The following is a 25964-nucleotide window of genomic DNA, read 5'->3' as shown; positions in this document are numbered from 1 at the left end:
ATAAGATAAGGGTGATAAGAGTCTGCCTAGAAACATAGTTGATAAAAAAGGACATTTGTATTTAATTAGGACACTCTCAATTATGTTCCATGTCACTCATGGAACGGCATCATCTACCAAATTGATGATAGTTTTTCTTAATGTCTAAATTCCCAATTTTGAAATTTATGTATTCATTAAAGCAAACATTGAGTATTTGAACTGGTGTAAAGTTCAATTTTCCTTGACCCTGCCGTGGCCTTTTTCGAGGTGGGCATATAATACCCTCAAATCTATTGCCAAACGAGCACTGCATATCTTTAATAGGAAGATGCAGGTCCAAACAGTCTTGTTGCTCGGGGTGGTACTTATGGAAGGGCTCTCTCTGCCTGTGGAGAACAAAGCTGATAAAGGTAACGTTGAACATTATCTTTATTAAAAGTATCTATATGCTTTTGATATGTGCTAAAATGAAATCTTTTTCTCCCGATTTGAAGCAAAGTCTTCCAAAATTAACAAGAGGCCCAGAGCTATATCGCTCACCTGAGCAACAAAAGCAACAAAAGCTGATGAAATAAGCTATACAGTATCCTTTAGGAAGTAATTTACAAAGAAACCTTTGTAACCCCACTTTTCTCTACGGAATCATTGTCTGTACAGCCTGTGCTTTAAAATTATTGAATTTAAAGTTTTTTTTTCAATATCTTCCTATGAATATATTTGACATTCCTCATTGTGGCCTGACCCTACCAACGGGGACCATGATTTCAACAAACTTGTATCTACACTATCATAGGATGCTTTTATACAAATTAAGGCTATTCTTTTTCTTGAGAGGAATATTTTTAAAGATTCTCTCTAATTCTCTCTGTTCTAATGTGAAACTTCATCCTTCGGTGTGGCGCCACCTATATCCTAAGGACCATGATCTGAATAGGCGTGATTCGGTAAATCGCAAAATAAAGTCGTCGCGAATAATAGTTAATTTACATTAAATGTTATAAAAATCTAATCCTATGACTTTGATGACATTTAAAATGCTATCAAGAATATAAGTTTTTTTTTATCATATATTATGTATTTTAATTAAAAACAACCCATCAACATATTAAGTGCCCACCATTAACAATAAATATTTAAAGCTACAATAATATTTTAGACAAATACAATCTTCGAAATTGGGATCACCTTCTTGACCCTTTTTCAATATATACATGTATATCTAAAATATACTGATCAGCAAAAGACATACCATACTCTACTCTTTCTATTTATGATTTAAAAATTGTCATAGGTTACATTGTAAAAAAATACACGTTATAGTTGAATATTATTTGTAGTGTTTAAAACTTACTTTAAAGGTATGTATTACAAAAAGTAGTATAACCCTTTATGTGGGTTGTGCATTTTTGTAGAAAAATTGTTACAATAACGCTAGAAATAAACTCCAAAATGTGCATTTTATTGAATTAAGATATAGTTAAGTAAAAAACAATCTTACAATGCAGAAAAAAACCCTTTGTATTCGGAGATCTGCTTAATTTGATACTATCCTTTTTTATGGTAGCAGATGCTGTAAAGGAGCGAGTACTAAAGGTGCTGGACTATCTGAAAGATGACCAGGCTAATAATGAAATAGTGGTATTTATCTTACTTCAGTCACAGTGAAAAAATATACCATAAATAAGGTAACATTTTTAACATACTTTTATGGTTAGATTGCAGAGATAACTTACCAAAGAGTTGATAGAATAAACGAAGAAAGAACTTAATCTATTAAATTGCTGCTCTCGCTTTCTATATCATTTACATATAAAATGGTTGATTAAATATATCTAAAAATACTTTTTAAAGTAACTTTCATTTTTCCATTTTGGTATTGCATTATTAATTTTCATACATATTATATAAAAAAAATCAAAAGTATTCCAACTTGACAAAATTTGATGCCTTTGAATCCTTCTCACTCTCTGTACGAATACATGGTCAAAAATGATTATCTGTATTACTTCATGTAATGAGTAAAATTATCTATAGTGGAAGTACACAAAAGTAAAGTAATAATAAAGAAAATATATAAGCGAGGTAAAACCGGATGCTGTCGGGAAAATTCAGCATGTGCATGAGCTAGCCTGGTTCCCGTGCGTAATGGGTAGTTCCGGGAACCAGGCAAGCACAGGTTTATCTGAATCGGTAATGTTATGCCGAAACTACAGCATGCATCAAATAGCTTAATTTATAATTGTTTGTTGTTTCCGAATACACATGTAGCGTAACTTATATAGAAGGCGAGGCTGGAGTACTTCCCGATTAAAATTATTTAAGCATTTAAGTATGAATTAATAATTATGTGACGATATATAATATATGATTAAATAATTATGTCACTGTATAAAGTTTTAAATCTCAAGAAAAATGCATCAAAATATAAAATTGATTAACACATTTATAGTATAGCTGTCACTGCATAACGTAGTTAACAAAGTAGTGCGAAGTGTAATGTGTGCGCAAATAGTAGAATTCGCCAAATGCCTGATACTATACATGCAATCTTCATTAATATAAATCGTAATTTTTTAGAAGTTTGAACCATTTAAATTCTGAGATTAAAAGTCAACTATACATAACTATACATTACGTAATGCAACGTACAAACTTAGTGGTTAAAAGCAGGGGGCTAGAGTCCCTGGAATCTGTGATAATTTTAAGGCTTTCACGTTTTCGTTGGAAACACATGCAAATTGTCCACGTATTGCAGTCCCTTTTTAAAGGACATCAATTTGATTGCACACATTTTCTAATATAAAAATATGTCGAACAACGTTCATTATAAACAACTGACTGATCGCGATGCACTTGTAGATGTGACGCTATACTGTATACTATAACGCAAATTATGTTTTCAGAAAAGCTGATCAGTCAGTCATTTAACATAGAAAAATGCATCATAAAAAAACGGGGCACTTTAGCCATTCTAATACCATTATATTGTTATTACCATATTTGCTTTGATCCAGTGGGTAATAATTTTTTTTGAACGTTGATTTTTTTAATGGCGTTTCATAAACAAGTATGAAGTGTTTGACATCGGAAAGCCTAACTTAATTCGGTTTTTACAACGGTATACACTTAAGGTACTTCACTACACCGAGACTTATACTTTTTAAGACACTACGTCACAAGATGGCGATTTAAATGTTTCTTTTTAAACTATTTGTATCAATCGATTTAGATGTATTTAGTCATAGCTCAGTGGTTAAAGTATCAAACTTGTGAACCGCAGATCATGAGCTCGAATCCGCCTGGGGCTTTTGTTTATGTTTACTGAATGACATTTTTTAAAATATCAATTTTTATCTAAAATTGCACATTAGGTTATCTGGTTATCTGGGTGTCCAGCTGGTTCTTCAGGGCCATGTTCTCCTCCCTCAGTCAAGCGTCAAACAAAAGGGCATTTACTATGCTGTTTCATTTAATATCAATTTTTTCACAATAAAATAACTACAAAATTGTTTTGTAAAAACAGATGCATTGTTTTATAACGTTTAAATACGTTTATATTTCATATCAAGCCAAAAGAGAGCTTCGTACATATGTAGCTCATACATTTACAATGGGTAGAGTAAATGTTGAATATTGAGATAGTACGGTGGCTATTATACTAAATTTATCTGAATAAATTTTAATACCTTATCAACGATTTTAGATAATTTTATGCATCTAAAGTACTAACTTTTTTATGCAAAAGATATAAAAGAACAAAAATATTGAGAAAATTTCGTTCAAGCAATGTATGCCTTTTTATTCCTGTTGTTGCTATGTTGGTAACCCCCCCACTAAAATTGTGTCATAATGATGATCTGTATAAAAACACTGTGACGAAAGTGCAAAATTATTCTTAGGTATTATTTATATATTATGGTTATTTCATGTATGGAGAAGACAAAAATAGTCACACATATTCACTAACGATTCAAATAAATGTATATCTTATTGACAGCCGGAAAAAATCCCAAGAGGATTAGCATTGGTTAAGAGGAATAACACGGTTTGTTTACAAGAAAATATAATAAAATATTCTTTTCACCTTGCAGAAAGCCTGCATAACTTCTTTACAAAAGAATCATTTTTATGAATAAATCTTAGACCACCGTTTAAATTTGTATCTGATCAGATGGTAAAAAAACCCAGAATAAAACAGAACGTCAGAAAAAACTACTTTAGAGGTACCTCGACTATAAACATTAGTGTCCTTGTCTTTTTCTTTCTTTTGTGTACAAATACGGTAGTCTAAAACCAACACCAATCAGCGCTCCAATTTACCTGATCATGTAATAATGAATAATTAAACTCTGCCATTTACAGAAACCGGTCGGTCAGTAAAAAATATGTTGAATAAATCTTAATGTGTTTGAATCACATTGCTGAGTTTTTAGAAAATTTCCAACTTATCTACGTCATCACGCTGTCAAAACTTTGTTTTGGTTTTCCACATATATCTGTGACTAAACAAAACATCATCAGCCTAAAGACTGATGAACGATTCTCTAGAAAACAAATCTCAGCGGGATCCTAATGATCGAAAGGGAAACAAAAAAGGAAAAAGAAGTCAGTTATATGCTGGATTATGAATGACCCTTTCTCCTTTTTTTTCTCTGTCTTCGTTTTTTGTTATTGAATAACCCTTAGTAAATAAAACCTTGTAAATCAGGCCTTAAAGTCTAAAATTTAAGATCATAATTCAAAACAGAGCATTGAAGGCCTGGAGAGGAGAAAACGATTGTTGAAAAAGCACTTCATGGAAGAAAACAGCCAGCATAGCAAAAGGGATCACGATAATCTGGATGAAGACAATGTAAAAGAAAAATCACGAAGTCACAGTGATATGATTGAGGAGGAGGTACCTAGATTTGTTCTCTTCTTGTCTTTTTTCTTTCCTTTATATAGATACACATTTTCTAAAACCGCGTAAGTACGGGAGCTCATTGAGGCCAGCTTAACAGAAAAAAATAATTTGCGTTTAAACGCAATAGCTATTGCGTTTAAACGCAAAGAACATTGCGGTTTAATGCAAAGGGTTGCGTATAAATGCAATGTTTTGCATTCAAACGCAAAAGTATTGCGTTCAAACGCAAAAAATTATTGCGTTTAAACGCAAGCTATTATTTCGTTTAAACGCAATGGTTTTGCGATTAAACGCAAAATTTTTTGCGATTTAAAGCAAATATTTTTGCGAATAAACGCAAAAATTTGCGCTTAATTTCCAAAGGTTTTGGGTTTAAACGCAATAGTTATTTTGTATTATTGCAAAACTGTTTTAATTTGAACATAATTTCCTTTTTATTCCGACCAAATGAAGAGGGAGTTAATGTTATACCACAACCATCCGTCAATCTGTCCATCAAAGTAATGTTAGACATTTCTCGCTTTTTTCTTCGTGCTCTCTTCTCTCTTTCTAATGATTTTTATATTGTTTCTCATAAATTGAATCTTAATTATCAAACAAAATTAAATAGTCCGCACATACACTCTACAACTGGCGTTCTTAATACTTTACTATACCTATAATATTATAATAAAACTTTATTTTTTCAAAGCCTAACAATTTGGCATCATTGTCTGGCGATCACATTTAGTACTTTGTAACAATTTTCAATTATAAATGCCAAAACGTTCATTCACTATTTTCCTAATTTATTAGGTTAATAACAACTCGAAATATTTACGCACATTGTCAGTATTAACCTTAAATTAAACAAAGGCGACAAAAAATATTTTTATAGCGTGCGATATTCTATACGGTCGAATCTTGGAAAATGAAATCTACGTGTGTAAGTGACGTACATCGTCAAATTCAATAATGAGAGTGCATAAATGTAATTCTCATACAAGTATTGGGGTTTTTGATTTTACTTAAAAGATGCAATACCAAAATTAAGAGTTAGCATGGTAATATTTTTAACAAATTGCATTGAAAATTGTCATTATATGGTTCAATTATGTATGCGTATACAATAGCATTTCGTGGTTTGATACATGTACATGACGCAGAGTAACACAAAATCATAGGCGTCTTCTACAGACTCAGCAAAACGATGTTTCCATATATTGCGTTTAAACACAATAGTAGCTTTGCCTTTAAACGCAATATTGCGTTTTAATGCAATGTTTTGCATTTATTCGCAATGTTTTTTGCGTTTTAATTCAAAACTGTGCGTTTCACGCAATACATTTTGCGTTTAATCGCAATATTTTTTGAGTTTTATCGCAATCTTTTATGTTTAAACGCAAAATACGTTGCAAATAAATGCAAAATATTGCAATAAAACGCAATATTTATTGCGATTTAACGCAATATAAATTAATTTATTTACTGAACTGGCCTCAATAAGCTTCCATTCGTTAGTCTGTTATGGGCGTGATTATCGAAATACTAAATTTATTATTTTCGCACATTTTTAATGTTGTTTTTAAACTCATAAGACCTTGAGTGGAGTATATTTGATGCATATTTCGTAATTGATATGTTGTGCTCAGTAATCAAAATTCCAGGTTGATTGAAACAACAATAACATGATTTTATTGAAATAATCATTAAGGTTTAGGAAGAGTTGTTGTCAATAAATTCATTTTTTTTTTCTTTACGAAAGCACTATCTTTTGAAATATAAACCATTCCAATGATGACACTGTACTGATTTTCACAATTTGCTCCAGGATGTTGACCCAAATAATATGAAATTAATGGTGCTTTTGGAAGGAATGGCAGTAGAAAAGAACGCCACCGTTTACAAGGTAACATAAACATGTACATCAATATCTAGGATAATCAAAATCACATTTTGTCAAAAGAATGAATTCTAAATTCTTAAAACAGTAAAACATTGACAATAACAATTGAGCTTATTAAATTCCAAAAAAGCGGCTAATGTGAGGAAACATGATTTCTTAAAATATCATTGCGCTTCACGTCACCGAATACCGCATTTTGTACCAGGCTTTTAAGAAAAAGTTTCAGATCATCTAATGAACAAATGGTTTAAACTTAAACTTAAATTTAGATCAAATGTAATGTGGGAATCGTGAAAACGCCTTTTAGAATGACGTTTACTAATGAATAACAAGAATGATATTTCGCCTGTGAAGCAACTCAAGCTCTCTCTTAAATTTAACAGAAATCTTAAAGGGCAAATTTGTGTCAAAAACATTTGCTTAATTTTTTGACTTTACGGCAATTTATTGAAAAAAATCAACGAACATGAAGTAATAAAAATAAGGATTTTTCCCCCTGATGATTCTTTAGAGACTGGACAACCTCTAACGTAACAAGACATATCAGTATAGATGTACAACATAATTTAGAACGGTATATTGATAACAGCAGTGTGGTGCTGCTTTTTTGTTGTTAAAATAATAGTTAGGGATTGAAACCTGGTGCACGGGCAGTATCATATAAATTTGATCTGTCATGCATGGTTATGACATTCGAATTTTATTCTACAAGTTTTATGTTTTATTTCCCCTACCTTGACTAGGAGAAACAAGGCATACCAGTTCAATAAAAATGTTATGCTATCACAAATCATTATTGATTCTATTTCATCCCTATTAACACGTCTTTTGTAAATGAAATCATAATATTGGTCTGCACAACAATTTACAGCGAAATGTCAACATATTCAAGCATAAAACAGGATTTCAAGGTCAACAATTTAACTTATAAAATAAACCAAAAATATATTACTATCAATATTTGTATTAACATTTATAAGACGTTCAATAATGTAGATATTAAAAATATATCAATTTAAGTCAAGTATACGATGATAAAGCTAACATGTTTAATATGATAAACAAATTTAATTCATAATTTGTATAATACCAAATTAAAGTGTGACATAATAATGTATTTAACAAGTGTTACATCCGTATAATGAGCTATTACATCATATAAGAACAACATTTGGTGTCTTGTAGCAAAACAACAAAATACATGCTCTTGTATTTTTATTAATCGGTTTGCAAAAAAAAAATCAAAAAATATTTAATTATCCCCTCTATAATGAGTATGAAAACGAACTGCTCTGCTGGACTTATAAACTGAAATATTATCTTTCATAATATATTATCCAGCTATTGGTTGTGAAAGCAAATTTCGAAGTGATATTTGTTGTCTTATCATAAAATCAATCGTTGCAGTTACTTTTTGAATACTCATAAGATGTCTCATACGATATAACATTGCCCATTGAAGATAAACTTAAAACCTGGTGAAAAAAAATGTTGAATTATTTACAAAAGTATGGTCAATATCGATGAATCGTACAAACATATGTACAATAAAAGTTGTGATAATTCTGTAGAGGTTAAAAGACGGTTAAAGAATGGAAAGATGTAAACAACGAGTTTGCTTGAAAAAACTACCAAGGTTTTTCAGTAATTTTTAAGAAATCGGACAACCAAATCGACATATCCATCTTTTAAAAGATTAAAATTTAGTAAACAGAATAAAACGAGGAAATCATTTGTAGATGAATGTTGTTTAAGGAGGCCGATTCGGGGGAGGGGGGGGGGTGCGGAAAAACTACAATAGTGAAACTTTTTTTTATTTTTTGATTATAGGTAATTTAAGCCAACCAGAGTTTATCTGCAAAGGTTAAAGAAAATAGACCGTCTGGTTCTCTTGAGGGCCATCTCAGAATACAGATTATATATTTACTATAGGAATGTACAGGAAATTGTCATTTCCGCAATTTGAGGCAGATTTTAGAATGCTACAATAACTCTTTTTTAAATTGTGATATGTGATAATAAATATTATGTCTACCTTATATGTAAAAAAGAAAACTCTACTGTCTGGTTTTTAATGGGGGACATCTTAAACTATTAAAATGCACCAAATTTTGCTCTATATTTGGAGTCATACAAATTTCGATTTGTATAATGGATTCATTCAAAAATTAAGAAAAAATGTCACTTAGGATAGCATTATTCTGTATATAGATTTTTAATAGCGTACACTTGTTATTTATAACGCACTCTAACAAAGCTTCATTTTACCATAACGTCATAAACACACAATGGCAAAGCTCACCTACCATGCAACTAAAAATCGATTAAAAATAAAATGTTCCTGAAAAAATACTTAATTTGCTTATCTGTATTTTGTTTATTGTATTCAATTTCATTAATGAAATCGAAAAAAAAAATCATAAACAATACACATACACCGTACTTTACCAGAATGCATAAAACAAGTGCAATGAAAACTTAAGTCGGCCTCCATAAACTGACAACCATACAGTAATCATATGCATATCAATTAAAATGTTTTTCAATAAATCTTGATTAAATCAGTGTTGAATATAATCAAGTTTTCATTGGAATCAGGTTTTCGTATAATATACTGGTTCACACTTTAACATCATATTAAAACAACACTTCAAGTAATTCAGTATACATATACAGTATGGTGTTATCTGTTTAATGACAGGTTAAAGGTTTACATCCTGAATTAACAGCCATGGCCAATGCAAGCAAGCTGGAAACAATTCCTGAAAAGGTAAATTATTTTTTATACAGATGAAGTATCAAAGTATAGCCGATATGTAAGAGCGATTTCATATCTTACATTCAAATTCTTTTTTTTCACGATGTACTTTGGTTTCGTGCTTGTTTGTTGAATAGTAATTTTCATAGATTTTGTGTTTTTTTTATCTACACAATTAAATGCTCACTAGATTGTAAACTCTTTTTATTGTTAAAAGAATTGGCACTTAAGTGTAATTTGTAAATTACATAATACAAAACAATATGATGTATGATACAATTGAAAACTAAAACAAATGATTGTTAAAATTGTATCCTATACGTAAACAATCAATAATGGTGTCCACAAATATAAATAAAAATATTGTTTATGACTATAGAAAATTATTCATAATATCTAAAAATTAGCCCCTATACTAGGCCGCAACACACATTTAAATGTTTTTTTAATTCACATGTGGCGATTTTGACCGAGTCTGTTGTCCGCAATCCAATCTTATCTATCTATGACCGGTCTGCCTCTGTCTGTCTTTCTCTCAGTGAACATTTCGCTATTTTTCATATTTCTCAAAAATTGTTTGGTCAAGTTATACCAACCTTAGTACAAATCATCCTTATGGAAATTGAATTATAAACTCTTAAGATAAAAGCAAAAGCCTGTCAAAGAATTAAAAAGCATATAGCAGGGATGAAGATAAAATATCCTAGGTGTGCGCCTTTAAAACTATATTTTTCTCAAGAGCCACTTCACCAAGAATGTCAATATCTTCACTAAAGCTTCTGTTTGCTTTAAGTTTTTTTGTTAAAATTTTTAAAAAATTGTAAAGCCGGACCAATTAGAAGCTCCGCTAGGGGTTTAAAGTTCAGCATCATGTAAAGGTGAGATTGATCCTCTTTCATACTTTTATATTATCATATCGTGACATCGTGAAAAGTATGACGATAGGCGAGTTCTACAATTCTTACAATTAGGAGTGATTCTTCATAAAAAAAAAATATCGAAAAAGTTGCATAAATTGTTATTTACAGAAAAAATGTTGCCCCTGTGCTATTTCTCCTTTGTTTAGTGTTGTTTGTTTTGTGTTCTTTGGACGACGATGTTAGTTCTAAAGTCGTATACATGCACTTCGTTGTTTGGGCTGTTAATCAAGTTTGACGCGTTGACGCGTTGTATTTGCAGCTTGTTGGTTCAATAAGGTATTATTTTTTTGGTAATTTCCTTAGATGGACGACAAGAAGAGAAATTTTGGGAAACTGTCGAAAAAATGGCCTAAATCCATCATTCCTTACGTAATTGATAAACAAAGCATAGGTAAGATATAATTTCAGCGAGCACACGACATTTTATCATTGAATTTCAGTTTAAAGTTATTTGTAAAATACATTTGAATGGTGCTGTTGTCATATGAGTAATTGTTGCTATTTCTTTTTGGATGTTCTGCAGTAAGAGAAAAAAGTTACAATATCATTAAGAAAGCAGCCGATTTATTAAATGCTCGCACCTGTTTAAAATGGCTGCCACACACACCGGAACTTGCTAAGCAAGTAGGTCATAACCATTATGTGGAGTTCAAAACTGGAAGGTTAGTATGAGGCAATGGCAATACAGTGGAGCCTCAGTTATCCGGACGCTTTGGTTCCCAAGTCCAATCGTCCGGATAGGTGAAGCGTCCGGATATCTGAAATGTGTCTATTGTTGTCATGAATGATATTGTATTTGTATACAATGGCTCCCAGTGTTGATACTAGGTTTTATTTGCCTTTCATTCCATATAGCAACACATGCTAGAGTTGTCTGACGATATGAACGTTTTTAGATATAAAGAACTCTGCTTAATTTTATTTTTTAGTCATGAAATATTAACCGGACAATAATTATAACCGAATCTAGCTAAATTCTTTGTGTCCAATTGTGATATGTGTGTGATACACTGTTGTTTGCAATTTTCCATGAAAGTGATTTGGGAAGTCAGTGTGTTTATACAAGCTACTCATGAGGATCTAGCACGTAGAAAAGGTGTGAAACTTAATTGACAGGGGTAATCTTTTGTACGTACTGAGTAGGATATAATCATATTTTACCGTCCGGTTAAATGAAGCAGAATTAGTAGTAAATCAGTATTTTGTGGTAAAAACAGACCGTCCGGATCCGGAACGCGGAATTCCGGATAAATGAGACAAAATAACGTATAAAAAATCTGTTCCCAAATAAAATCGTCCGTAAACTGAAGCGTCCGGTTATCTGGCGTCCAGATATCTGAGGCCCCACTGTATATACCGTAAGTTTGTGACATTCATTTTTACAACCCGCAACGCCATTTTGTACATTTCTATTCTGTGATGAATCAATCTTGTCGTAAGGTGTTGGTTTGCTGATCTATCGTGCGTTAATCTTGTCGTGCGTTAATTTTATCAGGTTTATCGGTAAAGTATTTTTTGTTTACGTTTATCCTATTGTGTAAATCACATTGTGCTTTAAGCATAGCATTTGTTTTCTTTTTAATGAGTAGCAGATACAAATTCTTTGTTCATTGAATGGAAAAAAATATATCCTCATCTGTTGCCAACGATGATAATTTAATAGCTTTATCATGTGATATCACAATAAATAAAATAAGTTTGTTCTGTACGATGACTCCGGAGACGTTTATTTCAAAAACTGAACAATAAGCCATTTTTGATTTGTTTTGACTACATTGAAGAAAAATGTGAAAATGTGAAAGTTTTTATTATTTTTAGAACAGGATAGAAGTGTATAACTTGGTACCTTATACACACACACACACAATGTAGGACATGCATTAACATATCAAATGTAAAATATATATTTCTAATTCATTTTTCAATAGAGATTTAATATGCAATAGAATTGTTTATTTCAATTTTGGGTGTTAATTATTTGATGTTCCCAAAATTTACGCAGGTATGTGAAGGCTTCCCACAGCGATGTGTATATAGTCATTTGTCTGTACGTCATACAATATGATTTCATAATCAACTTTGACGTCACGATCTGCATTCCATTCGATAGTTCTCAGGGAATGTATCGTGACGTTTAACGTAAATCATATTGAAACAGTACTAAAACTGCTCATTTCCTTTATTTAGATGCTTACGCTAATGCTGGATATAGAATTCATTTACATCGTATACTTATAGAAAATATACCCTTTTCCGCCCCGTGCGATATAAACCGAAAATTCGCCTAGGGGTGTGATATAAACCCTTTGGGTGTGATATAAGATTTTTATCTCATACGTGTGGTGTATATTACCTGTGTGATAAACATTTGCTATATTAAACGGGTGATGCTTTATCAAATACTTCCGGTCCGATCTATTTTTGACACAACCCCTCTCTTCAACGCTTGAACCTTCAGTGACCTATTTTCGAAGATTTGCTAATACTTTCAACATATCTATATCTACTACAAAAATTGATTAAAAAATGGATTCTGTCAAAGATTTAAATTACAAATATTATGGAAAACTCATAACTGCATAGCATAGGCGTCGAAACCGGGTTTTTTTTTGGTGAGATGTAGCCACCTTCCAACTTTCAATTTGCTTTGTGAATATTATAAAACTGCAAATTACGTTAACTATCAAGGAGTTCATCCTGACGACACGATGAAAACAGAACGCTCTGGTTGTGTTTATATACAAGAACTTACCGAAATAATGTTTCATTAGACTTTTATTCCACCTCCAGTAAGCATCCTTATTCACTATTTTTATTTTCGAATCATAAGGTTAGTGTTTTCCATAAAACATCAACAACTGTTCCTCGTTCGAGTCAATTCAAACTAACGAGCTCTCGCAACTTTGTGTATGTCAACAAACTTAATTATTCAAGTCTTCTGATCAGTATTTCCATTTAATCAAGTGAATAAGCTCTAAGAAAAATTATTTAAAGCTAAAAAAATATTTCAAGGTTTATTTCAGTGAAACCTTACATTAAAACAGTTAGATTTATCTCAGAAATGACGTACTAAATTGTATTGCGCAAGGTCACAATAACCGCATAACAAAACGTTGCATCATCGTTTTTTAATCTTTGAAAAAAATTCAGTTTGGGTCTGTAAGGGACTGTCTCAAAAGCTTCATAATATAAATCAAATTGCATGAGATAAATAGAGCATCTATAAGTGTGTGATTTTATATTTGCTTTATCCAACTCGTTGAAATGGTTATATTCGCTCCGCAAGCCTCGCAAATATATACACCACTTCAACTCGTTGGATAAAGCAAATATAAAAACACACAATATAGATATCCTCTATATATCACACCCATCTCCGGCAATCTTCGGATGTTATATCACACACCTTTCCGTTAATAATCGGCATTTGTGACGTAGAGTTCGGTATGCACCGTTCAACTCCGATTTCCGAGTATGACGTCAAATAGTAACGTCGACGTCAACTTGGTATAGAAACAGCTGGCGCAAAATTCCAGGAAAGTTTATCAGAGATGGAATTTATATACACGGAGAGATTTGTAAACAATAATCATTTATCACTTAATTTTTTTTTTTTTTGTTTCTTTGATATTTTCTTTAAGAATAGAATATAAAAATCATAACATGGCAATTTTTATATCGCATACTACTGCCTGACGGCTCTCGGGCTGATATACAGCGACCTCGGGCTAATATAGGATGCGATATAAAAATTGCCATGTAATAATCTATATATATATCAATATTCAGAATTAAATATTTATAGATTTAAAGCTTTGCCTAAATTAAAAGACTATTTATAAATTATTGGTTTTGAAACTTTTTTTGATGTATGTAAACAACTGGTTGAAAAAAATTTAAAACATGTAAAAACAGTTTGGCGCAGGTGAAAGATCAATACAATTTATAAATGTTGTACTTACAATTGGTAGAAAATATAAGTGCCAATGTAAATCATGCTTTAGAATCCGACGGATATTGTATGTAAATCGCTTTTAATTAGTTATAATGTGCCGTTTTTTGATTGTTTGATGAAATGTTTTTACAATATCTTTTTATAAATGAAAATTCCATGTCAAGCTCAAGCAAGAACCTCAAAGAATATAACATAACAAAGGGTATTTCTTTAAAATGTTTAATGATTTGTTGTCATTAATCTCCTGCGCCAATGCTATTACAATAGAAAAGTTAGAATACGCTCGCCATGTGACAAAGTACATATGCCGTAAAAAAAAATCCAACATATATAATGCCTAATGTTCTTGTCAATATATGTTATTCATACAGTCATGTATATTCATATATAATGTCGCTTTTCAGCTGTATTTTAACTCCAGAACACCTTAACATTGCTGCATGTCGATTAAAATATGAGTTCATATGCTATACTAAAAATCAGTTAGTTTGTTAATATTATGACTCAGTGTGTTTTAACTGAGTGTTATTATTCTATGCAATTTCATGCAAACAGTTTCAGTATATATAACATTAATCCAATATCAGTTCGTTGTATAATTTATAATGATGTCATATTTTCACACATACATATAAAAACTATCACAGTCTGTGGTAACAAACTATTTTGCTTATATTTATATTTCATAGTGCAAAATATACATGATGATTTGTTTAAGGTTCATTTGATGGTACTATTGGATTGTTATGCTTTGTTTTCTATTCTGTTTTAGGGGATGTTTCTCCAAGTTTGGTTATGCATACTGGAAAAGTCCTCAGATTATTACGATGGAGGAACCAAATTGCATGAGTGTAAGTAATGCATGCATTATATATATATATATATATATATATATATATATATATATATATATATATATATATATATATATATATATATATATATATATATATCGGCTCTTCAGTGGATTTCCACTGAAGTGCCGATCAGGCAAAAGCGCCCTGGGCTGCGTTTTACAAAAGAACTTACGACAAAGTCGTAACTATTTATAGTCTCATGGAGTGCCCTTTGGGTAACAAAATTTATATTGTACCATTAATTTACCCTTATTTCAATTTCTATACAAATAAGTTTCTTACGTGAACGTAGAGATAAAAAACTGTCAATTTTCTGTTGATGTTTTTTTTACAACTGCTATTAAATGATTTCTTTTAAAAAAAAGGTTGATATCGCAGTCCACGAAATGTTGCATGCTGCAGGCCTTGTCCACGAACAAAGTCGAAGCGATCGTGACAAGTATATACGTTTAATCAAAGAAAACCTTGGAGGGAATATTTATAACAGCAACTTTGACAAAGATGATACATTAGATCAAAACCCTTACGACTATGAAAGCATTATGCAATACGGTTTAAGGGTAAGAATCAATAATCATGCTACAAATTTGGGTATAAAAACAAGCTATGTCTACATAATGTGATGTTCTCTTTAGAAGGAATCAAACTCATCAAATGATTAATAAAACTGGAAAAAAATGTATTATCTAATTTAACTTTAATTGTGCCTTTAAACATATATAACACTTGTGGAAAAAAAATGAAGTAGCTTTGCAAAATTGAAATGACCATAAAAGCAGAATTGCAAAAAGTATGATAAGATAAATCTTAAAAAGACAAACACATCAAATTTATGCCCGTGATAAAGTAACAAGAAACTGCTAAATAGAAATACAAAATATTTCGTTAGTTTATTTAAATGTGTTCTCGGTCTTATTTTATTTATTTTTTTTTCGTTCAGACCTTCTCTATAAATGGAAAGAACACAATAGAATTCTTGGACAAAGATCTGGAATTTTTAGCAGGAACTGCTGCCGGAGAGGGGATTAGTTTTTATGACATCAAAGATGTTATAGTAAACTATCTATGTGCAGGTTAGGTAGTCCTTAGTTTACTAAAAAAATAACCTTAGGACAAATCTGAAAATCAGAGAAATTGTATTTTCTAAAAATTAAAATTTGATAATTATCGTTTATAGTCAAAATAATCTTGATGAATACTGCATTATCCGGGTATGCAAGAAAATGAGGCTTTTGTTCATAAAAAAAATCGTACTCGTACAATGAATTTCAATGTTTCAATATATTTTCTGGATTTCATAATCACCAAAAATGCTAGTTTGTGAGAATAAAGTTACTTTTATAACACCATTAACACTATATGCCGTTACAAATCAATAATTCAAAGCCATCAGAAGGATTTCCTTTTTAAAAGGGCATGGTCACGATTTTGGTCAAATTTTATTTTTCTGTTTCTATCATTTGCAATGCTTTAGGAATGACTCTTTAATGATCAAATGAAATTTTGGAGAGTCAATCGTAGAATTTTAAGCAAGATACAGGGCTCACAGTTGTATGTTATGTAAATAAGGCTCGTGCATTGTTTTGTTTACATCGGTTCAATTTACTAGAAAAAAAATTCAAGCTGATTTGTCTTTTTTTTTTCATTTTAAGCATGAACACAATTAAACAGCTCCTAACGATAATCACATTCATTTAGATAAAAAAGACTGGAATTTTCTCTTTAACATTCAAAATGTAAACAAAAGCTTTGTTTACATCACAGAGAGTTGTAAGCTATATAGCTCGTTTAAAATTCAACAAATGACACTCAAATTTTGACTGCCTATTTAAAGATGCTGACTGAAGCATTGTAAACATTAAAATCGGGAAAATAGAATTTGACCAAAATCGTGACAATGCCCCTTTAAAATAGTCGTATTTGTTATGGCTGATTGCGATTTTCAAACATATCGAGCACACGGTGGGGTGAACGGTCGGTAGAGGATGCTTACTCCTCCTAGGCATCTGATCCCACCACTATCCGTTTATCGTTTTATGGAATTTTAATTTGGAAGTTGTGGCGTCATCAAATTTTTTTTTTCGTAGAGCTTTCTAGAAAAGTGAAATAAAATATCAAAGCGATATGTCAAAGTGATTTTATTTTTTACGCAATAAAAGTTTATAAAATAATAAGCCATAACCTAAAATTTCATGAGTATTTGATTGTTAATTCGTTGACCTTTCATCCTTCTTTAATTAAGAACGTGTATCATCCGTCCAAATGCCCTTATTTAATCATTTATATTTTGACTTTATTTTACACGAAAAACATATTTTTTTTCTATCTGTTGAAAGAATTTTTCAGAGATAACATAATTTTTATGCGAAGTAAATAACTTATGGATCATAAGATCAATTGAAGCAAACAATAAAATAATAAAAAAGGAATATGTGCAATTGTAACTAAAAACTGGAATCTGTGTACTTAAAAGTGTATATTTCTAACAGCACATTGCAAAGACCCCCCTGCGTGTATCAATGGGGGCTTCATCAACCATGACTGTGTGTGTTACTGTCCCAGGGGATACACCGGGAAAACATGTGAAACAGTGATCACTGACAATGGTAGGTCAAGATAATATTATTAAGCATTGGCCTTTATTTTGAATTGTTCTCTTTCAAACAATCCGTAATACATCCAAATTGAATAAAGTGCATTAATTCATTACGTAGATTGCAATATTTGGTGCATTGTGCATAAGTGTTTGCACGTAATAAGTACTTGATAATTGTCAGGATACTTTTTAATAAAAAACATTTGCTTGCCTATCCATTTATATCTTTTTTTAATGAAACAAGCTACATCTAAACAAGCAGAACAACTGATTAGCATTTATTTCTACGATTATGTTTTGCAAGTGCATTGATTTAATATTATTCTGTTCGCAAGAATCAGTACCTCGTAAATAAATTAATCAGTTTTATAAGAAGAGAGCAATATGTCAGTTCTGTTATGACTGATTATCTCAATGATAGTTCTTTCCCCTTCCCTTTTACAGATTGTGGAGGAATGGTAGACGTCCCTCCAGGTGACGATGTATTTGTGATTTCACCGGGATATCCAGCTCCCTATGCCCTTGGGAAAATCTGTCGTTGGGGCGTGACGGTTTGATTTGTTTAAAGGATTTAAATGTTTTCTTTTGTAAAGGAATCTACACAAATAAATATTTATATGTTTAACAAATCCAAATAGTTTAGTTTACCATAACTTATTCTTATTAACCAAGGTTGTTTTTATGAAAAAAAAACTCAGGATGTTTGTTATATTTTAACATTCAATTAATTGTATTGACTCTAATCAAAAGCAAGATATTTGTATATTGGATTAATGTATTTTTTAATATTGTTTCATTGCATTTATTTTTAAAATTGCATTTATCTTTGCACGGTCGTTAATTAAGAGATCTGGTAAACATAACAAACGCTGTAATTATAATCTAAAACATAGACCCAGACCGGGCTAGCACAGGTTAGCAACCCATACATGTGTTGTCTTGAAGGGACTTGAGTTGGTGACGGGGTATACAATACTATGCAAAAAAAAATACAATGTATTATCTAGATGAGTAAACGAACGAATTATCTTATAAATTCATCGAGATACCTTAAAATAAATATACACCCTTTGACTTCATGTACAAACTATGCTATGCATTTTAAAGAAAAGGAGAACAATGAATACCTTAGATATTACCTAGAATATGACAGAATGAGGGAGAAGAAAGGGATTGCCTTCTGAACATAATATTAAATACCGTTAACAGTACATAAATTTCAAAGCAATAAATGTTTTCAATGCTTGTTTTCAATTATGAGACATAAGCAGTACAATTTCAACCCACAGGCTCCCGAGGGATGGCGCTTACAGATTACTGTCGAAGAGCTCCGCCTTCCTGCCAACATGGCATATAGAAGATGTTACCATTGGTTGGAGATACAATACAATCTTCCTGGGCAAACAGGGATTAAGTAAGGAATAACCTAAAATTTGCAGATATGCTAAGTCTACCACGTAGTCGCTCTGACAAATAAGTACGGAAAATGTATGAAAAAAAAAACAAGAGGTCAACAACAAAAAATGCTAAACTATAAATTAATATAGGATGTTGTTTTGCAGAAGGCATTAAACTACTTAAATTGTTCTCTCTCCTCTTACTATGATCTAGTACATAGTGCTTATATAGCTATTAGTCATTGTTCTGTTCCCAATCAACAATTAAAGTTTGATGTTGATAAAAAACACACACAATTAGATCTTTATTGATATATTTTCTCTACGTTTTCCCCGTATATATATACAAAGGGTTGTTCGATATTTATTTAGACAAAACAAATATCTTTCTTTTTATGTAGAGAAATTTATAAGAATTTAGAATAAACATCGCAGAAACCCCAGCAAATAATAAAGCATTGCATTATTTTTTTTGTTAACTGTGAAATACGATGATAACGCAGAGTGTTCAAAACAAAAGTCCAAAAGAAAACACAAAAAGGAGCATGGCGAACACGGACCTATATAAAATTTCTAACACGAGAAAAGCTACTGACAAACAATTTAATGCAACAATATTATCAACAATCTCAGTCATCAGTGCGTAAGTTGTATGGTACCTGATCCTTCCTCTAATGTAGAGGCCCTCGTTTGCTGTGCTCCTGTTTTGTATTCTATTTTTAAATTTATATCATAACACTGTTATAGCACCATTCCATTTTTATCTATCATAAAACAAAATTTGACGTTTGTGGAGACCGAATTTAGTTTTCATTGAGCATGTTTTTGTACATTTATTTAAGTACAGTGTATTTATACCTCTTATGTATTTTCTTTTTGATATTTTTTATAACGTTGAAAAAAAATACAAAAGATATCTAGATATTAAAAGAATGTTTTAAAGGCTTTATGTGAGCATAGCATTACCATTGTGCTTTTATGACGTTATGATTAAATACAGATTTGTAGAAATACATCACAAGATATAATATGCAAGAAAACGTAGAAATTTTATACTAAGATAGAGGCTATCGACAGGATTTTTTTTTCAATTTTTGATTGAACCTATTGTACCATTTTAGATTTATAATACTTCAAATATATAGCAAATTATGTGCAATTTCCCCCACTCAAAACAGGACAGAAGAATTTAGCATTTCATAATTTGTAGAAAATGATAATAGTAATTTTGTGTTATTATTCAGAAAAAATAGATCTCCAATATATATTAATAGTAAATGAGCTGTATTTTTAAATGGCCTCTAAAATTCCAAAATTGTCTAATTTTTACAACTTGATAGTATTAATTGATAAGCTATTTTTGCTATTGTGATTTTTTCGAAAATAAACCAGATCAACCTCCATGAAAAATTTGTAAATTATGTTTTGAATAAAACTTATCCAAAATAGAATTATTTGTGTGTTTGATTTTGTATCATTTTTCAATATTTTGAGGAATTGAATTTTGATTTTCTAAAACAAAAATGAATTTGAAATAAAATAAATGTTCTATGTCTGATTGATTAAGACGGTGCGGGGATATGAATGGTGACCAGTGGACCGGGTCCAAAATCAGTCCAAACGTCATGACCATCACGTTTGACAGCAAATTTGTACAGAACAGGCCAGCCAGGAAAGGATTCCGACTGAGGTTTAACACCATTCCACTAAATGGTAATTGATATAGTGTGCCATTGTAAGCGATAAGACAACAAAACAAGATAAGATAAACCATAGTTGACATCATTTTTGGCAATACAAACATCTGGTTTTCGAGCAAATGTAAATGTAAACTCAATATAGTTACCCTCACAAACAGTCACTATTTATATAGTGTTACGCGAAGTGTGTTGGTAAGCTGAGGGTAATAGAAGGGATTACCACCTGCGTCTAAAACAATCAGATTTCAGTATTTAACATAAAGGTATTACATTATATTTTAAATTCTTATGTTACCATAACATGTCCAACACTATATGTACTGCTTTTTTACGACTTTACATGTACCTCTAGATCACGTGATATGGATATCCTTTGGCAAATGATTTGAATAAATCGCCTCGGCGCAAGTGATGAATTGGCATTACAATTAGATATTGAACTTGAAAAAAAAATTAAAGGAAAACCAACAACAGAACTTCATGATAAATGTGACGACTTAAATTTCTCTATCGTCAACCATCCTCACTCATTATGAAGCAATATACCATTACCATCTCCATAATGGTGTGTTTGTGTCTCAATTGATTAGATATGCAAGGGCAAGCTTTACGCATGATCAATTTTTAAAACGAGGCAAACTTCTGACAAGCAAGTTGAAAAAAACATTTTCGTAGCTTCTATGGTCATACAACAACCTTATCAGCAATCTTATCTTATCAGCAAGTGCAATCCCCGTTTGGTCGAATGCTGGCTGACGTTTATCAGTTTTATTGTTAGGCTATTATTACAGACTTAATAGTCTACGGATTGTTAGGTTTTCCCGTTTGCTACCTACAATCGGACTCGGTATACGGACCAATAAAAACGACACTGATGCTGTATTATCATTGCTTCTTTATACTATGTATTAACTACAATTGTGGCGCAGTCTTTATTCATATATGAGTTAAATTTAACCTCACGTCCACTCTAAATCTTTTGAGTGTTGTTTTTAGTATTGCTTATTTTTTGATAAACAAAGAGTTGTTGGAGTGAAAAATCACGCATCTTGTTTTTTGACGAATCGAAGGTTTTGAATGTTCTGTTATATTAGCGTTTAGGGGACATTTTTTCCGAAACATTTACCAATTACTTACAGAAACTCTTTATATAAAAAGCTTTTATTTGTTTAAGACTTCAGCATATTATCAGAAAGATAAATATTCGGTTGCTAAATAAAATTTATTCATTTATTGCTGATGTTTCTTTTATGCAAAAAAGCTTTGCTTACAAATTAAATGTAATAGTATAAATGTGTTCAAGGACATTTTACATAGAATTGTACGCTCAACTCATAAATAATGTTGATATCTTATGCTGAGACTTTTTGACAGTTAAGCCAATAAACATAACTGTAACATCAGCCAGACTCTATTTGAAACTTACAAATTGCAATCCATCTATTTATTCATTCATTACTTTAAAGATCATGTGTCTAGTCTAAACAGGGTCTTTGATAAACGCTACATTAAGGTGTTTATCGTTACAGCGCTTGGCAATTTTTTAAATTCAAAACAATATGAATATTGCAATTGCTAAAAACATAGAAAGAAGTAGATCAAAATGGAAAAATTCGTTTTGTATTAAAAAAAAAACATCTTAATTAATTGCTTGGTTTAACAAAAGACACGAATAACATCTCTGAGGCGATATTTCGGGAGGAGAGTTGATAGTGCAAAGAAAATGAATCACCAAACTGAACCATAACTTTCACGAAAATTAGGTTTAGTTTGATATTTCTAAAGTATTCTTTTTTCGCCAATATGCATGTGCTGTCTAAAATACTCAAAAAACGTCACGGGCCTAATATTACTGATAAAAAAGTATATACTTTTTTTCTCTTGAACCAGCCTCTTATGGGCATATACATGTACATGTATTCGTTCTGCAAAATTAATTTGGCAGGAGCTACATTAAATTGTGTCAAAAAAAATTGTTTAACAATGGAAAAAAAATTGTTTACAGACACATTACCTTGTCAATCAAACCCCTGCTTAAATGGAGGGACTTGCAACAAAAATGGAAAGTCGTTCACCTGTACCTGCTTGGCGACATACACTGGAACACTGTGTGAAACAGAAGGTAACCGATTGATTTACTTGAATTATAACTATATACCCGCCATTGAACTTTTATTTTAGTTTGTATTTATATTAATTCACCTAAGCCAGAGATTCTAGTGAACTACTTGCTCATCAAAGCTAAAAGATAATGTAAGCTATTATGATTACTTTTTGTCTGGCACCCTTTCATCTGTTTGTCTGCATTTAATTTGTTTTTCCATTTGTCTGTTTAGATCCTTATTTTTTTTACATTTGCAACCTCTTCTACAAAACCCAAGCAAAACGTAATTTAAATCAAAATTAGCACAAAGCATCCTGATGTGTATGGAAGTTTTGTTCGTAAAAATGAAGAATTGTTGAAAATATTTTGATATCTCTCTTAAAATTGTTTATTTAAATTGGTATAGTCCACAAATGCATTTTCCATAGGCAGTATTGTAAAGTTAGGGTTCAAAGCCCTGGCCCTAATTTTTGTTCTGCAACGAGGGACCTCTTGAATTAAGCTCATAAAAATGTCTCTTTCCAGTTAACATTTTGTGGTGTAAAGTCAGAGTTGTTTTACGGCAAAAGCGTTTGTATTGAAAAACTCTGAAAATGAAAGTAAAAGTAGGGCATTTCACAAATTTGGAAAGGTTGTACTACAAACAATTTCAATTCTTTTCTTCAAATGTTAATTCAATTTTGACACTTGCTTACCTCTTTTCTGACATGTGTCAAGCATTTTGATTTTAAATGTCCCAACATATGTATATACCCAAATACTATTTGGCCATAAAAGCTAAAATTAGAGTAAATACATCTCCAACCAGTGAACATGCAATATTAGGGGTAGGTTGAGGGCACATTGGAAAGGGGGGGGGGGGGGCTCTGGGAGTTTAGCATAAGAATGAATAGAGCAAAATGATGTTCTTTATAAGTGGTTTGCTAAATAATAGTTACATCTATGAAAACATCATTATGTAGTTTACATACGAGTTTGTTTGTATAATAATATCATGGATGAGTCTGGAGCCACAAGTCGGAACGATGTTTTGCAAAAGAATATATCAAGAACAATCTTTTAATTTTTTTCTTCTCAAATTCATAAGCTCAAAAAGCTTTCACTTGTGTACTTTTGATTCACGCTTCTTCCAACCGTTATCCCATGGGGATATTTACATTAAAAAAAAGAAAAAAAAAGTTTTAATTACTTTGAAAGTTGAGAGCTTTAAGCAAGAAGAGCTGCTTATGTGATTTGTGTCAAATAAGTTTAAAGCTTTGCAGATTTTTTTTATTTCAAAATATAAAGGGTATGCTACAGCAACACTTGGGGGTTGGGACGGGGGTGAGCTGATTACAAGCCGTCAAAATTTTAACATAGTAATGCTAGCTTACTCATTTCAGTTTAAAGTATTTCACTTCTTAATGGAGTTGTATCAAAGATTCCTCGTTAAGGAAATCATTGAAATTTGAAAACAAGGATATTGTTTATATATGAAAGTTTAAAAGTCACATTCATTCCTTAAATATAGTGAATTGCAAGAGGTCGACTATTGGTTGGGAATACGACTCTACTACATCTATCACGGTAAGCAACCGAACCTGTCAGCACTGGAAAGATTCGAGTCCCCATAGTCATGGATTCAAAGCTTTATTGGGTGACCAGGAAAACTTTTGCAGGAACCCAGACCAGGAACCGAACGGACCATGGTGCTACACCACAGATCCGGCAAAGAGATGGGAGTACTGTAATATTCCAAAGTGTGGTAAGAGAGAAAGATCCTTCACATTTTTAAATTGATATTACTTAGCTGTTGTTCACTGTACACAATTGACATCCACAATTTCCAATGTTTTATTTTCTTTGTGGTGATCAGTCAATGAGTTTATAGGGGAAAAAAGCATCAGGACCTTATCCTTACAAAAGACGAACGTTTGAATATGGTTTCATCGATGTTAGCCAACTCCTTAAAATTACATCTTTTTTTTATAACAAAGATAAATTAAAATTGCCCATTTTACCAGACTAACTAAGCATGTTTAAGAAACATTATTTGTATGGTGCCAATATCTGGCCGGCTTGTGTTGAAATTGCTTTTAAATTGAATTAATTCTGCAACATTTGAGTAATACAAATATAAGATAGAAACAGAATTTTAGTAAAAAATCAATGTGAGTAGTTGATTTTTTTTAAAATGGCGACAGCAAGTTATGTTGCTGTATTTATTAAACTGCCACCTAAGTAGCTTCGACAAATAGACACTTATTTGTAAACGTGGTTTTTGACTGAAACTTTTTGTCGCTGATCAATGGAAAAATAGACAAAGTAACGTATCGTGGAAAAGAGTTATATGTAAGAACATTTTCAAAATGATTGTATTTTTTGATAATGTCATTCTATGTTATTTTATACCATTTAAGTGACGGATCCTAATGAATGTTTATCGACTGCTAGAGGAGCTGACTATTTCGGCCATGTTAACACAACCATCAGTGGTCGCACTTGTATGCGCTGGGACTCACAATCCCCTCATAGTCATGACTACGGGTATGCAAAGGATCAAGAAAACTACTGCCGAAATCATTATGGAATATCAGCGGGAGGACCATGGTGTTACACCACAGATCCCAACAAGAGATGGGAAAATTGTAATATTCCATGTTTGGTAAGTACTCAAAAGCATCAATAGGTTAAAAACATAGGTTGAACTTACCTGCATAAAAATTGTAAAAACAAAGCCTCTTAAAATTTACTTAAAATATTTTTTTTTCTAGATGTACAGAATAAATTGAAGTGTATCATTAACCTGGCAAGACAAACCTATATACCAACAGTCTGGACAGAAAGATGCAGATTTATCGTATTCCACAATATCTGATTTGACTGTTGATATTAGAATGAAGGTCTTGAAATAAAGTACGTATGTAT

At 31.5% G+C, this 25964-nt stretch overlaps 1 protein-coding gene across 1 annotated transcript; it reads left to right on the top strand.

The window, feature by feature from the left end:
- Positions 1-304: 304 nt before the first annotated feature.
- On the top strand, positions 305-25964 carry LOC136270549 (blastula protease 10-like). Its single transcript, XM_066068445.1, has 18 exons — positions 305-392; positions 1550-1620; positions 4730-4879; positions 6696-6773; positions 9472-9540; positions 10752-10839; positions 10972-11110; positions 15176-15254; positions 15626-15820; positions 16201-16333; positions 17750-17866; positions 18301-18407; positions 19146-19270; positions 20821-20966; positions 22959-23075; positions 24568-24801; positions 25457-25701; positions 25811-25964. Exons 1-18 carry the CDS (start codon positions 311-313, stop codon positions 25826-25828), a joined length of 2193 nt encoding a protein of 730 aa, XP_065924517.1. The 5' UTR covers positions 305-310; the 3' UTR covers positions 25829-25964.

Source organism: Magallana gigas, chromosome 8, assembly GCF_963853765.1.
Source record: "Magallana gigas chromosome 8, xbMagGiga1.1, whole genome shotgun sequence".
Taxonomy (NCBI): Eukaryota; Metazoa; Mollusca; class Bivalvia; order Ostreida; family Ostreidae; genus Magallana; species Magallana gigas.
This window is presented reverse-complemented; position numbering and strand designations above follow the sequence as displayed.

Excerpts from the sequence above, each read along its gene's own strand:
- LOC136270549 (XM_066068445.1), top strand. The coding sequence starts at position 311 with ATGCAGGTCCAAACAGTCTTGTTGCTCGGGGTGGTACTTATGGAAGGG. Across the intron at positions 16,334-17,749 it reads AGTAAACTATCTATGTGCAG|CACATTGCAAAGACCCCCCT; the intron begins GTTAGGTAGTCC and ends TATTTCTAACAG. Across the intron at positions 20,967-22,958 it reads TAACACCATTCCACTAAATG|ACACATTACCTTGTCAATCA; the intron begins GTAATTGATATA and ends AATTGTTTACAG.